This window comes from Eumetopias jubatus, unplaced genomic scaffold, assembly GCF_037043125.1.
Source record: "Eumetopias jubatus isolate StellerSeaLion01/CBP00866 unplaced genomic scaffold, mEumJub1_p1.0 scaffold_1, whole genome shotgun sequence".
In the NCBI taxonomy this organism is placed as follows: Eukaryota; Metazoa; Chordata; class Mammalia; order Carnivora; family Otariidae; genus Eumetopias; species Eumetopias jubatus.
In genome coordinates, this window is record NW_028274807.1 from 135,328,628 (window position 1) to 135,343,466 (window position 14,839).

General features: G+C 37.3%; 1 protein-coding gene across 1 annotated transcript in view; it reads right to left on the bottom strand.

Annotated features, from left to right (window-relative positions):
• ZNF385D (zinc finger protein 385D) overlaps positions 1 to 14,839 on the bottom strand; it is an 859,807-nt gene that overhangs the window by 208,342 nt on the left and 636,626 nt on the right. Inside the window, exon 3 of the mRNA XM_088021277.1 lies at positions 824 to 966. Coding sequence (XP_087877403.1) covers positions 824 to 966 — 143 coding nt within the window. The remainder of the gene's footprint in view (positions 1 to 823; positions 967 to 14,839) is intronic.

Below are 14,839 nucleotides of genomic sequence, written 5' to 3' on the forward strand. Positions count from 1 at the left end.
CAAAACAAGACAAAAAAAGTAAAACAAAAGAAACCCTCCTACCACCAGAATGTTGAGTTGCTTTAAGTTAAGGGGGAAAAAAAGTGCTCTGCAAATGGAATGCATCACTATTGTGCTTATTGGCGTCCTCTTTATTAAATTAGAAAAGGAGCAACAGATTTGAAAATTAAAGTGTAGGACCCAGATAGAAGAAACTCGTTTAAGTTTTTAGACACTTACTTGAATTCTAATTTTCTCTTTGATAAATTCATTAAGTTTTAATGTAGATATATTCCAACAAAATAATGGAATCATTAATATTACCCAGAAAGACACTAAACGGGAGACATGAACTCAAGACCAACCCAGTTGGATTAAATCTCTTTTCATTTTCCCTTGAAGGAGCCTGGCTCTGGGGACCTTACATAACCAGACAACCAGCTACCTTGCAGCCTTCAGACCATCCATGGAATAAATGATAACAGCAAAATGGAGGTAGTGACCAGCTTACCCCTAGCACATCAGGACTACTCTTATTTCTATTGGGTCAACTTCCTTTTCTATTCTGCACCAAGGTTACAACTTTGTGGCCAAATGAATTTATTGTTCATAACAAGTCCCAAAGGCTCAGCTATAAAAAAGGAACTCTCTGACCTCAGCTATTGTATTGAAAGGACCCTGCAGCAGACTCTCCTCTGAGAACTAACAAAACATTTTATATGAGCCTTAATTTGAAAAACTAAAATAATCCTTTCTTTCAAAAAAAGGAAAGCAACAATAGCAAGAACAGAGTACTCCTGGAGCTTACCACTCCGCCACGTGCAAATGTGACCCGGGGACTTACCGCGTTAAAGTTGGGGAAGAGGTTGACTGCTGCCGCTGTGTCCAGAGGAAAGGGAAGAAAGGGTTTGATATCCAGCGAAGGTTGCAGAGGAGGGGCTGGTGGACGGACCAGGGCTGGGAGAGCAGGGCTCTGGCAGGTACCACCTGCAGAGAGGAGAGCAAAGGGAGCAATCAGCGACATTGTGCATGTTAAAAACAAAAACAAAACACCATTAAGGTGTCTTTTGAGCCCAAAAGGCCAGCTTTGTGGGTCACTGCAAAAAACAAGACAGGGAGTGTAGTGGCCTCAGCTAGGAAGTGGTCAATGAGCGGATCTGCCTGCCATTAGGCAGAGGGAGCTAGTTAAGTTGCTCCCTTTCCCTCCTCAGATAAAACTGTACAGTTGTGTAAGTAACAGTTACCATTTCCAACATTTCATACTCTACCATCTATCCTTCCTTTCTGGCCTAAAGCTCTGGATCGGATCAGCAACAACTCTTTCACTAAGATCCCTTGATTCAAAAGGAAAACCCCTCCCTCCGTTGCACTCTCATCCATCTTTGAAAACGAACTTCTATTCAGAATATGCATCGAGTCTAAGTGATTCCTTTACAGAACTGCTCTTTTCCACCACATCCAAAACTCTGGCAGCAAGAAGACATGAACTTGGCATGGAAAAGAAACTTAACCACAAATACAGGCAGCCATACGTTACTGCCCTGGCAACTGAAGGATTAAAACAAGTGAACCCAGCTACAAACCAAGCAATCCCTGAACTGTTCAGCACCCTGGCAGCTTTGAGCATTCTATGACTACCTACCTCCTTCCCAGTCGTGAGTAGGTGGAATTTAGAAGGCCACCAATGAGCAAGCAGTGGGAATATTATGCCAACAAAGACACCCTTTGCATACTAGTAGGCAACCAGCTGTTTGCAACGGAGCACCCCCACTCTTCTCCCCCACTCCCCATTATAGGGCTCCATGCACTCAGAAGCTGGAAGGAAAGAAGCCCATCTCAGTGTTCAGTCTCCCATATTTTGGTAACATTCCAAAACATCAATTTGCTCTTAATTAAAGGCTGTTTGAATCCTAGGAAACCGTTAAAATATGCCAGCATTCTTCTAATCTGAGAGGCAAGCAACAGACTGTAAAAACCTGCTGGTGAAAATCCAAGAAGCATTAGGAAAAAAAACACAGTGGGATTTTTCCTTTCTCATGGAAAAGAACTCTAAGAGGCAGAAAAGAGAAGAGAGGCTCATGTCTGTGCCACTCACTTGCCTGCCATTTTGTTTTCAAAACAAAGTAGAGTGAGACCCATAGGAATAATCTTTAAAAATCTCACAATCACTTCTCTGGTCAACTGGACACACCCATCATCCTGCCCTCAGTCAGTTATCTGAACACAAGGTAAACATTCTAAAAATGATTCCCCAATGGCAAATCTAACCCTACTAGACCAGTAGACCCCTTAACAAGGTGAGTGACTTAATGCCTACAACAGAAGCCGTCAGCACAAGATGTAATTAACCATACAAAAAACCCATTAACTCTCCTATTTCCAGGTATAAAATCAGCTGGAGCCAAATTAACAAAACCAGTATTTTTCCCACTCTTTTCACTTCCCTTTTAAAATATTCCTTAACAACAGCAAGGCCAACAGCAACAAGTATGAATCAGTAAACCAATTAAAATAAAAAGTAGTACAAGTCAGAAAATAGAGGACAGATGTTAAAGCAAACATAGATAAAAGCAAAAAAATAACAAGTCTACATTCACCAGAGCACACCATAAATGTACTTTATTGTCCACCTGTTGGTATATTGAGTGTGGGTGTCTAAACTTTCTTAGAGAGAGCATCCATAAAACTTTGGTGATAGTTTTGCCTTGAGTTTAGTATTACTAAAAATTTCTTTTGATAAAAAGTTAAAGAACCAAAATAAATTTTTGGTCAGTATGTCTTTAGAAAACTCAAAGTAAAGTATGTCTGGGTGGATATCAATGATATGGTTTAACGTGAGCACAATTAATAGTGAGCTTTAATAAATAATTTTATAATCTTTTTATCTGTGTCACACATCATGCTTTGCAAAAGGTGTTCATATATATCCATTACCTTGTTTGAGTCTAAAATATCAGAAATCAAGTAAGGGTTAACATAATATTATGAAGAAAAAATAAGTTGGAAAACTCTTTGGTTGTTAATGTAGCTTCCATTGAAACGTTCCATTCTTGTAATTAAAAGAATGCAATTCAGCAGGAACATATTCTATAATTATTTCATTTTTATAAGTCCCCCTCTGGTTCAGGATGACCAAAAATGTTAAACAGATAGTTTAAGCTTATTTATTTTATCCAACACAAGAGGCACAAAGTTGACTGACTGCTTGATAAACTCCCACCTCTCTTTCTCTGAGATATGTATTTCATTTAACTTACACATGCAGCTCAAGACCTTCTCTCAATGTTGCCACTGGGTTTTCCTTAGTAAGGGATGCAAAAATATCAAGGAAGAGTCAAAATTTGGGGAACCTAGGCAAACCATTTGAACCCATCTCTTCTTACCTGTTTGAAGAGATAAACCTAAAAGATGGTTGGAGAGCAGAGCACATGTGTGACTACACAATTTTTGGCTACTGGCTATGCAAATTCAGCTGTAGTAGATGCTGCAGCGTGCTTCCACCACCCCCTTCCCCAGCTCCTGGGAGAGCTGCAAAGAGCTGGTAGCTGATAACTCACACTGAGAATCTACACATATATTGCCTTGGGCCAGAGGGTGCTGCCTCACCCCCGGTCAAAGTCTTCCAGAGTGCAATGACTGATTGATACAGGGGTGTCATGGCTTCTTCTTTATGCCTCAAGGCAGGATGACTCTGAACCTGTATTTGTGCTCTAGACCTCCTCATAAGATCTAGGATAGACTGAGGCCTCTGTTGTGACTGCCTCACAGTTCAACTTTTCCCTCTGCCCAGTCCTGTCTGCCTCACTCCTCATAGAAGATGGTCTCCAATAAAGTCTGAGTCCACTTGCAGTTCTTGGACGGCAGGGTATAACTATTATGAGTCTAAGTGAAATGTTGAATTGCTTTATTCTAAAATAGATACTTGCCACAAAATCCATAATGCTTCTATTGAGGTATAAAACTGAAGGTCCCTCTTAAAAATTATCCGTGACTACCATTTCTACTTCTAAAATTTGGGTATGCCCTGAAATATTTCATTGCACCAATCTGTACATGCTCAGCGGCAAGAATATTATTTGTAAAGAGCCCAAAATCAAAATAATCAAATGAAACATATTTCATTTGTAAAGCAGATTAAAATATTCTCCTTGAGAAAACAATTATTTCATTTCTTCATTTTTGAACAGAAACTACTGCATTTAGGATACAAATATATGTTTATTATTATTTTCTTTATTATAAAATGACCTTAACAATGATAAACATCAAAATACACAATGAATTTGTAGGCATTACTATATGTTAAAAAGAGTAGCTTTGTTGTTATTGTTTACCAACACTGTCACTTCATTCATTGGAATGTCACACTTCTGGAAGTATTGGTATTCTTAATTTGAGGAAAGCATTTTGAAGCCTCCATGAGTGGAGACTGAAAAAAAAAATATAAGCTCATACCTTTTATGTTTGAAACCCTGCCTACCTAAGTCTAGTACCACCTCTTTCATAGCCTATGCAGTTTTAACAATTAAATTATTCTGATTTCAGAGCAGTTACTATCTCTCTATATGCCAAATTTCTAATATACCATGAAAGTCAGCAAATAAAAACATTCATTGAGTATAGAATGTTAGACACTAAGGTATTGAATAATTCAGGTCAATACAGTAAATAAGATAATCATTAAAGCTCACAAACTTTCTCTGTCCCTTTTTTATGTTTATTTCTGCTAGGTTATATTTAGAATTTAGAATTGAACTATAGAGCAAACATTAAATATTACCTTGGTGTATTCATAAGACAGCTGTATATTCACAAAAGTACAAACATGTATTTGAAAAAATACAGGAGTAACTTATTTGTTAATAGAGTATTTGTTAATAAAGATTATGTGACAGAGTAAGATACATTCACTTCAAAAGTTTGCATTTCTGAAAATCAATTAAAATATAAATTTGGAAATGTTCATTTTAATAATTCATACAGAAAAAAAAGGAATTCTAAGCCAGTTGCCACTTGAAGCATATCTTATTAGAGATATTATATATACAGTGCCCAGCCCAATGCGTGGCCAATTGGCGCTCACTAAGTGAGGCATGTATTTTTTAATGAACCTAATAGATTGCAAAGGAGCTGTTCAAATTCCTCCAGACACAAACTGGGGCTCTCTGAAAGCAGTCAATCAAGATAATTTTAAAAGCATGTTCATATTGTTCACTTTGTTTATTTTCACCCCTGCCGAAACAGAGTCTTCACAAAGAGGATACTTTGTAAATCAATATTTTGAAATACTCCTTCAGAGTGGGACAGTGTTCTTTCTGTAATATAACACTTTTAACCTTGAACTTCTGCACTTGATCCATGCAGGCATTCAGGGTTTATCAAACAGTCACAGATGCCCTGTCTGACAGCCTGACAGCTTAACCTACTTAATCTTTCATTTCTCCAAATGACAAAACTGAAGTTCAAAATAATCAAGGGTTGCAGCTGTTAAATATTCAAAACCATGTACGCTTTAGAACCGGGAATCATATATATGTATATATGTATAACAAATATATAATTATATATACATGTATACATATGTAAATATATATAACATATATGATTATTATATAATATATGAAAATATTTTTTAAATCTACATTTATAAAAGCAGCAGAAATCCTCAATTTCCTGATCAGATAAATAATTTCTGTGGTATCTTTATCCTTAACCATCAGTTTTATACACATACACACACACATATGTATATATATAAATTTAACTATATATTTTTATTTATTAATACACATATTAATTTATATATTATATATATAAATAATTATATTTATACTTATCTACAAGTATAATATATATATTTCAATAGTGAGCTATGATTAAACCAGTAAAGCACTTAGAATATTCATACCTAACAGGAAAACACCAAGAGCATTTTAAGTAGTATCAAGTCCTAAGTAGATACTTGTGAAGCAACTACTCTGAATTCACATGGAACACTACTCACATCTATTTCCAACTACTTCAGTTAGAATTTGCCATGTGCCTTGCGGGAAGGAAAGGTGCACTAGGAATTCCGGGGTCTATGGGATGGTAGACATAAAAAATTTAGATCTGATACCACTATCATGAAGTAGAAAACAAATGAGTATTGGGGGCATAAAGGTAAAATTTGATTTGACACAAAACACCAGCCATAGAGTGCTGTGAAATCGGCCAGCCAGCGTGGGTGGGAGTGAGTGTAGAGAATATAGCTAAATTTTATGAATCTACTGAGTAATTGCATGGACCATGTCTGCTATCCCTTAATTCCTTTAAAATGCACACCAACAAACTGATGGTTACCAGAGTGGAGGTGGGCGGGGGATGGGTGAAATAGGGGAAGGGGATTAAGGAGGGTGCTTGTGATTAGCACTGGGTGTTGTATGTAAGTACTGAATCACTAAATTGTACACCTGAAACTAATATTACACTGTATGTTAACAAACTGGAATTTAAATAAAAACTTAAAAAATAAAAAATAATAAAATGCACAACAATTCTGCATGTATCTACTGTAATACTCAATTTATAAGCTCAAAAGCCAAAGCTCTAGGAAGCAAAATATCTTACTTAAAATCACACAGGTAAGAAATGGCATTTGTTGTGAATCCAAGTGACCTTAAGAATTTTCAAAGTACTGATGCAAATAGTTTTTAAATTAAAACAACCACAAAAATCAACAAAATAGCAGTAAAAGGAAGACTCTACAAAGTCAGTTTTGCCATATAAGGCAAGCAGCTCCTTTGCAGCCAGACGTAATGCATTAAAATGAGAAATTTGAAATTTTTATTACTGCTCAAAAAAAATACCCTAATAAACACATTCCTTGTAAAGACTATGATAAAGGAATATTCAGTATTTATCGCAGATATTTATCTACCATGGGAACACCCTGGCACTGCCCTATATTTGAGAAAGAATCCAGAAAGACATGCATATCATATCAAATATGTTTCAAAAGCCCTCAAGTTTGCATTCTTTAACATCTACTTGCCAAATCAGAAAAATAAATACGTGTTTGTTGTATTCCCTTGTGTGACTGCCTCTAAAATGCTCAAGGTTGTTCACTGGGTACTTCAGTGTTATGATGATTTTTCAACTTTCTGGCTAGAAAACTTATATTTACCATGTTTCCATAAACCCAGTGATCCAAAGTCCCTTTCAGTTCTGATCTTTGTTTAAATATTGTTCCCAACTGAATGATAAAACTAGAAACTTGTTTTGAAATAAAATCTGAATTTAATGTGACTTTGTCACAATTTTTCTTCTATTACCTTCATTTCTTCCCTATTTTAGATTGTTGATTTACCTACTAGGTTTTGGAAAGTTGACCCAGCACTTTCTCCCTCAGGATGAAGGTCCTCATTGGCCTAAAGTGACTGGCCCTTGGCAGGTCAATTCCAATGTTAAAGCAAGGTCTGATCCACAGGCAGGTGGCAGCACTAAGCCACACAGGACGGTGGCTGTGCTCTCACATCCTGTTCTTGACCAGAGAGGGATCAGGTGAGAATAGGAATATGAGTCAGGGCAACTGGAGCATCACTCCGGAAACACTGATTCAGAAACATTAGCCCGAGTCAATGGTCAGGACTCCATCTTAAACCATGAAAGAGAACACATGTGAGCCAGCCATGTTTTCCCTTATCCAAATTCCATATTTTTTTCATCTTAAGTTGTGGTATTTTAGCATTTCAGTAAATCACCTCAAAACTCATTTTGGAAGGAACCTAAGAAGGACTAGCTAACATTGCTTTCTCTGTCACTGTCAGTGAATGTCATGACCAGAATTAAAAAAAAAAAATGCTATTATCTAGTTGCCAATATGCTGAGTCAAGTCTTCACTAGAAGAAAAGTAGAATCTCTTATTTATTTAGCTAACTGTCATGACAATTTCTGGTGCCTGGGAAAAACTGAAGAAAATTCTGTTAGTACTGTCAGAGTAAGGAGTTTTAGACTTTTACTCCTGTACTTCAGTCCCTCTGTCAAAGGGTACATAACTCCGGATAAGTCCCTCCTCACAAGAAGTCAAAAGATTTTGCTTGAAAAATTCCTCTCAACTCAGTACCAGGGACATAAGATGTAGAAATGTAAAATTTTCCTCAAGAGGAATTGCCCAAGATTTAATTTCACAAAATAAATTATAAGTAGTAATAAAGATGCTCTAGTACCAAGGTGTCCAATACGGTAGTCATTAGCCATGTGTGGCTATTTTAAATTAAAAATTAGTAAAATTAAAAATTCTGTTTCTCAGCCACACTAGCCACATTTAAATGCTCAATAGCCACATGTGGCTAGAGGCTACCATGTTGTATGCAGCAGTTAGAAAACATTTCTATCATCACAGAAGTTTCTACTGGCCATGACAGCTCCAGAGCAAAGCCAACATTTTTGAATAATGAGCAATTTACAGATAAGGTGCCTGATACAGTCTGTTTCAGAATGTCTTGCTGATCAGAGAGAAAGCCTTGCTTTTTCCTGGTTTCTTCTCCTTCTGGGATTGAAGAGGAAAGCTTTCCAAGAGCCAAATGTGGCCACTGTCAAAAGGCAGACACTATTGGAATCATATGAAAAAGGATTACTTGTCCACTCCTGGAGAAGACAATGGCCACGATGAATCTTCATGTGTGATCAGTGATGATAATATTCAATGGGAAACCTAATTTTAAAAAAAATGTTTAATGCTAAAATCAATATTAACGAATAATGAGTGCTTTGGGTAAAAATAATACCACATTTTCAAACCAAGGATGCAAAAAGGGCCAGCCCTATGACAGCAATGAATGTTTATTCATATCTGATACTCTTTGAGAATGCTATCACAACACTTTTATTTAATGAAAACAAAGTGTGTCACAATGCAGTCGCAATAATAGCCAAGTGTTTAAATCCAGCTAATGTAGGCAGTTAAACCTGCCTAACCACATCTGTCTCTCAGGATAATTTTGCTCATAATATCTAGGCTTTAGTCACCTCACTCTAAAGAGGTTAGTCGGCATTGCTTTTCCATGATCTGTGCCTTTCAACTGGGACTTACCTGCATGAACTTCACTATGCCCGTAGAGCTGGGCATGCAGTTCCTCCAGAACCTGATAAATATCTTCCCTCATGTTTTTTTTTTTTTTCCCTCATAATTGTGTTACATTCTTTGTTTCATCTCCAAGCTCTTGCCAATCTGTGTAGATACTAAATGTGATCCAAGGTATTAATAAAACATCTCCTGAGCTTAAATGGTGTGGTGTAGTTCTCCCAGTACCATTAAAATGAGTTAAATAAGGGGGCGCCTGGCTAGCTCAGTAGGTTAAGTGGTTGCCTTTGGCTCAGATCCTGATCCCAGGTCCTGGGTGGGAGTGAGCCCTGTGTCCCTCAGGCTCCCTGCTACTCCTTCTTCCTCTGCCCCTGCTCCTCTTTCTCTCTCTCTCTCTCAATCTCAAATAAATAAATAAAATCTTTAAAAAACAATAAAACAAAATGAGTTAAGAATTACACACCACCTCCATTTATCTTAAGTAGTATTTTTATTACATAAATGGTGAAGCTATTAGTTGACAAGAAGAGCAAGTCTAAGAGAAGACAAGCTAAGTTTTTGACCTAATGAGCCTGAGGTCTAAGTGGAAAAGCAGCCATTGGATAAGAGGGCGCACTGCTTAGAGGCCAGTTCTGGGCAGATTCCACTCTGAGCAAACACTGGAGAGTCATCAGATAGGAAATCTGGACATGAGAAAGATTTCCCTGGGAAGCATAGAAGAGGCCCGGGCCTAAGCCTGAGCCTTGACAATCCGATTCTTAGCCCAGTGAGAAAGACCCAGAAGGACTGGAAAGAGCAAGATGAGAGGGGGAGAATATGTCTGCCTAGAGTCAAACTGACCAGCAACTTCCTGGAAGAAGAGAACATAAATGGGGACTAAACGATCAGAGGATATTTTTTTAAAGATTTTTTATTCATTTGTCAGAGAGAGAGAGAGAGAGAGAGCACAAGCAGAGGGAGAAGCAGGCTCCCTGCTGAGCAAGGAGCCCGATGTGGGACTCGATCCCAGGACCCCGGGATCATGACCTGAGCCGAAGGCAGACGCTTAACCGACTGAGCCACCCAGGCGTCCCTCAGAGGATATTTTTTTAAAGATTTTATTTATTTATTCATGAGAGATAGAGAGAGAGAGGCATAGGGAGAAGCCTGATGCGGGACTGGATCCCAGGACCCCAGGATCATGACATGAGCTGAAGGCAGATGTTTAACCAACTGAGCCACCCAGGCACCCTAAACTATCAGAGTTTATTGGCGTGTATTGATAAAAGGCAAGGAACATTTTATCATATATTTTTAGTCCAATTTAGACTAATAATTAGTTCAATTAAGCTTCCATTGTTGATTCTTTTCTTTAAAAAAAAACTAAATACATGGTCTAAACATAAAATGCTCTAATCTGTTCATAACATAATTTTATTAGCATTTTCTCTCAACATAAGTTTCTTAACCATGGATTTCATTTTTAGGTGTGAATTTATTGTCTTTTAAACAACTCCCCTTTCCTCCATCAGCCTAAAAGCAATTACATTTCAGCTCCTGCACAAGGAGAACTGTGCAGAGAACTCTACGTAGTATATAGCTCCTTTGTCCTTTCATAGCCTTTTGAATAAAAAAAAAAAAAGGAATAATGATGAGGTTAAAGACAATTGCTCAAGGTCACACCATTAGTAAGGTGTAAAGCCAAAATTTGACACCAAACATTCTGCTTCCAGAATTTAAGCCATTATAGCTACATTTTATTCAGATATTGCCATTTTTTTGATGATGTGTAATAGAGAACAACAAATTCTATAAACAAAAAGCTGATTCAAATTAAACTTTGCCAAAGCAAATCAAATGAATGTGTACTGAGAGGGACTCATTTGTAAGGCACTGGAACATTCAAGAAGCAATTTCAGTTTCTTGCTCCATTGGTGCTTATAATCCAGTATATTGCATATTATGCATATATTGAATCTACCAGATACCATAATGCAATAGACTGAATGTTTGTGCCCCTCCCTAAATTAATATGTTGAAACCCAGCCCCCAGTGTGATGGTATTTGGAGGTGGGGCTTTTGGCTGTGTTTAGGTCATGAGGGTGGAGCCCTTAAGAAGGGGATTAGTGCCTTTACTGAAGGGGCTCCAGAAAGAATCCCGCCCCTTCCACAGGTGAAGTCTATGAACCAGAAAGTAGGCCTTACCAGACACCAAATCCGCCTGTGCTTTGATCTTGGACTTACCAGCCTCCAGAACTGTGAGAAATAAATGGCTGTTAATTACAAGCCACCCAGTCTGTGGTATTCCATTAAAGCAGCCTGAATGAACTAAGCAGACGCACTCATCCAAAGATACCACTTTTTCTGTTTGAATTAACCCGTTATTGGTTTAGTTTTTTTCCCTTTCACTTCATCTACACAGTCCAGAAGAGCAAAGTAGAAGTTAAACTTACATCCATCATAATTAATTCTATTGAACTGAAGACTAATATCTGTTAGCGGATTCACTTGATTGTGAATGTTTTCATTCAATGTTTCACTGTGATTTTTTTCCCATTTCAACTGAATTTTCTTTCATAACAGTTATGACACAGAATTCCTAGGAAATGCAGCTGGATTAACACTGGGTGACATTGAGAAATAATGTGTCACTATCACCATCACCGAATAAAAATAAGATATATTAAAAAGAGTGACAATCACATTTTTGCCATCTTAAGGGGCCCACACTTGGCACATCCCATTCGTAGCACCTCTTAGCCTCTAAGGTGTAGGAACTGTGAGTTCTGATTTCCATTGCTTTGGTGAACATTCTTACAAATCCTACAACAGCAAAAAGAAATTCTGATTTCAGTTTCCTCAAGAACATTCCCTGTGGAGCTGACATGTGCTCTGTTTAATCTCGGCCCCAATGTGATTGTTTCTTCTGGCAGGTTTTGCTTGAAACAAACCTAACTTTATATTTTCTTCTAATTCTGAAACATTTGATCCTTGGAAGAGATATAAAATCAGTTACTATTGGAATTGTAGTAATGATAGTGTCCTGAAAATGACTGGCTTTAAAATGGAAGAAGAATAAAATGTCTGTAAGTGATTGTAAGTGAGAAGATACACATAGCCATATTTTATTTTTATAAGAAGTCCTGTCATTTTGAGCACTTATTATATTCTAAGTTCTGTGCTAGATGGAAATTTATATACATTATTTATATAAACAATGAACATATCCTTGTTCTCATTATACAGATGAAGAAACAGAGGCTTAGTGAGATCCATTTACTGAAGATAAACCACCTTGTTAAGTGGTAGAGGAAAGAAGAATTAGAAACCAGAGATGTCTGATTCCAAAGCCCATATTCTTTGATTATATTACACCCTTCTTCCTCTCACATACCTACCAAGTTGTGATTCCCACCAATGTGGAAGAGGTACTGATGGAAACAGAAATTGCCTCTGAGTGAAGGACCTAAATTTTCACATTCAAATAACTAGGAAGGAGCAGATACAGGATTTACAAATCCAGAAAAAAAAAAAAAAGCAACAACAACAACAACAACAAAAAAACAACAACCCAGAAATTGCTTGTAGCCTCAGGGAGGAGAAAGTCATCATACCAAGGTTATGGAGTCATCACCAAAACGTAATGCAGAATGAAAAGGGACATCTATAATGTGATAAAATAAAAGACATCATAAAATACTGCAGTTAAAAACGAGGATTAAAGTGAAACTAAAATGAAGAGGAAGCAAATAATCCCTAAGAGCTGATACTGCTGGGATCCATGTTGGTAGAGATGATGGGCAGTAAAGGATCCATCTGAGAGAATCTTCTGGAGTGGCCCTGAACTAAGAGAATACCAGGCTCTGGCCAAAAGTCCAAGACCAGAGACCAAGGGAAACAAGAGAACACAGATTTTTTTCTGCTTGCCATAATCAACTTCTCACCCTCCTATGAATTCCAGCCTAAATTATTTAGTTCTTTGCTTGCCATGAGGTACATAAACATCCTGATTTGTGCTACTAATACCCATTGATTTGACTCAACTCAGACTGAGCCAGAACTAACTGGCTAATGTAGGGCATCACAGAAATTGTCTCTGATTTTTCTTTGACTACAAATTTACTAGAAGCTCATCTTCTTATTAGAAGAATTAGAATTTGAGTATCCAGATAGCACAGGCCTAAATAAATTTTGAAGAGAAATATTTAATTTAGCCATTAGGATAAAATATTCCAGTGATTAAATTGTACTCTGCTGGTGGGTAGTGGACTATATGTGCTGAATTATTCAATTTCAAATAATAACAATAAATATTAAAATAATAATAATAACCACTCTCAATTTTTGAGCACTTTATATATACACAGGATTTTAATTTTCACCATCTGTTAACTCTTAGTAACTTAATTTTTATAGTAATGAAACTGAGGTTGTATGAAATTAAGTACTTTGTTGCAGCTAATTCAAAGTAGGAAGGCAACCACTATGACAGATTTCAATATTCCTGCTCTTGGTAAAAATCATATTCTATCCATTGTCCCCATAAGCCAAGGATACAAATCCATGATACTGCTTTCCTTTCTAGTACACAGGGCATGGTTACAAATCAACCATATATTTAGTTGACCTATTTAGTTGACCTCAGAATCCTTCCAACACAACATACCAGTATCTAATTCAGTTGATCAAAGTTTGCTACCCCCAACCCTGTTGGGGGTAGCAAACTTTTTTTTTTTTTTTTTATCAATACACAAGAATCTCTCTTATTTGTATACATTAGCCATGAATCATCCAAAAAATAATTTAAGAAAACATTTCCATTTTAGGGAACGTTAACATTGACAAAATACTTAGGAACAGATGTAATCAAGATGCAAGTCTTGTACGCTGAAAATTACAAAACATTGCTGAAAGAAAGGGAAACCTAAATAAATCTGAGGACCCCACGGCGATGAAAAGACATAATATTGATAAGATGGCAATAGCACACAATGCAATGTGGAAATTCAATGTGTTCCCAAGAAAATTCACAAAGGCTTTTGGAAAGAACTGCACAAGCTAATCCTAACAGTCATATGGAGTTTCAAGGGACCACAAAATAGCCAAAACAATCTTGAAAAAGAAAATCAAAGGTGAAAGGTCATTCTTCTAAAGTTCAAACTCAGAATGACTTAAACATGATGACATTAGGGCATCCTAAACTCTGCTCTCATCAATCAGGTTAGAAGACACATGGAAATGCTTTGTAAGCATGGGAAGATGGACAGCGGAATCACCCTCATGGTGTCCTTATAGCAAGCTCTTTGGCGAAGTGTTCAGCCTTCTCTGGGTTAGAATCTGGTGAAAGGACAAAGAAGGGCATTTGACTTCTCTGCCAAAGTTTGCCCAGGTTATGAGGACAACTGGAGATTTGCACTTGCTCCTCAAGGAGTAGGAGATTTCCATCCTTGGCTTTCTGCAACAGTGATGGTAGACACAGTGAATATGTTTTGTGAGACCCCCTCCTGACTCAGATGTGATTGAACACCTTGAGAATATACAGCTTCCTCATAGCTATTCCTCCTCATTGATCTGTCTCAGAGAGGGGAAGCCCGTGGACTGACCTGATCAATGTAAACCCTGAAAGGTCGGTGGAAAACAAAAGAACTACCGACCCAAAAAAGAAACTGGAGAAGGGGTTCTGATCACAGACACGGAGAATTGGATTAGTTCTTTTAAATTCGTGGGCCTGTTTGCCTTAAATTGTAAAGATTATTTTGTGCTTTTGAAAGGACATTAATCCCAAAGGAAGAACAAAACAGAATGAGTCAAATTGCT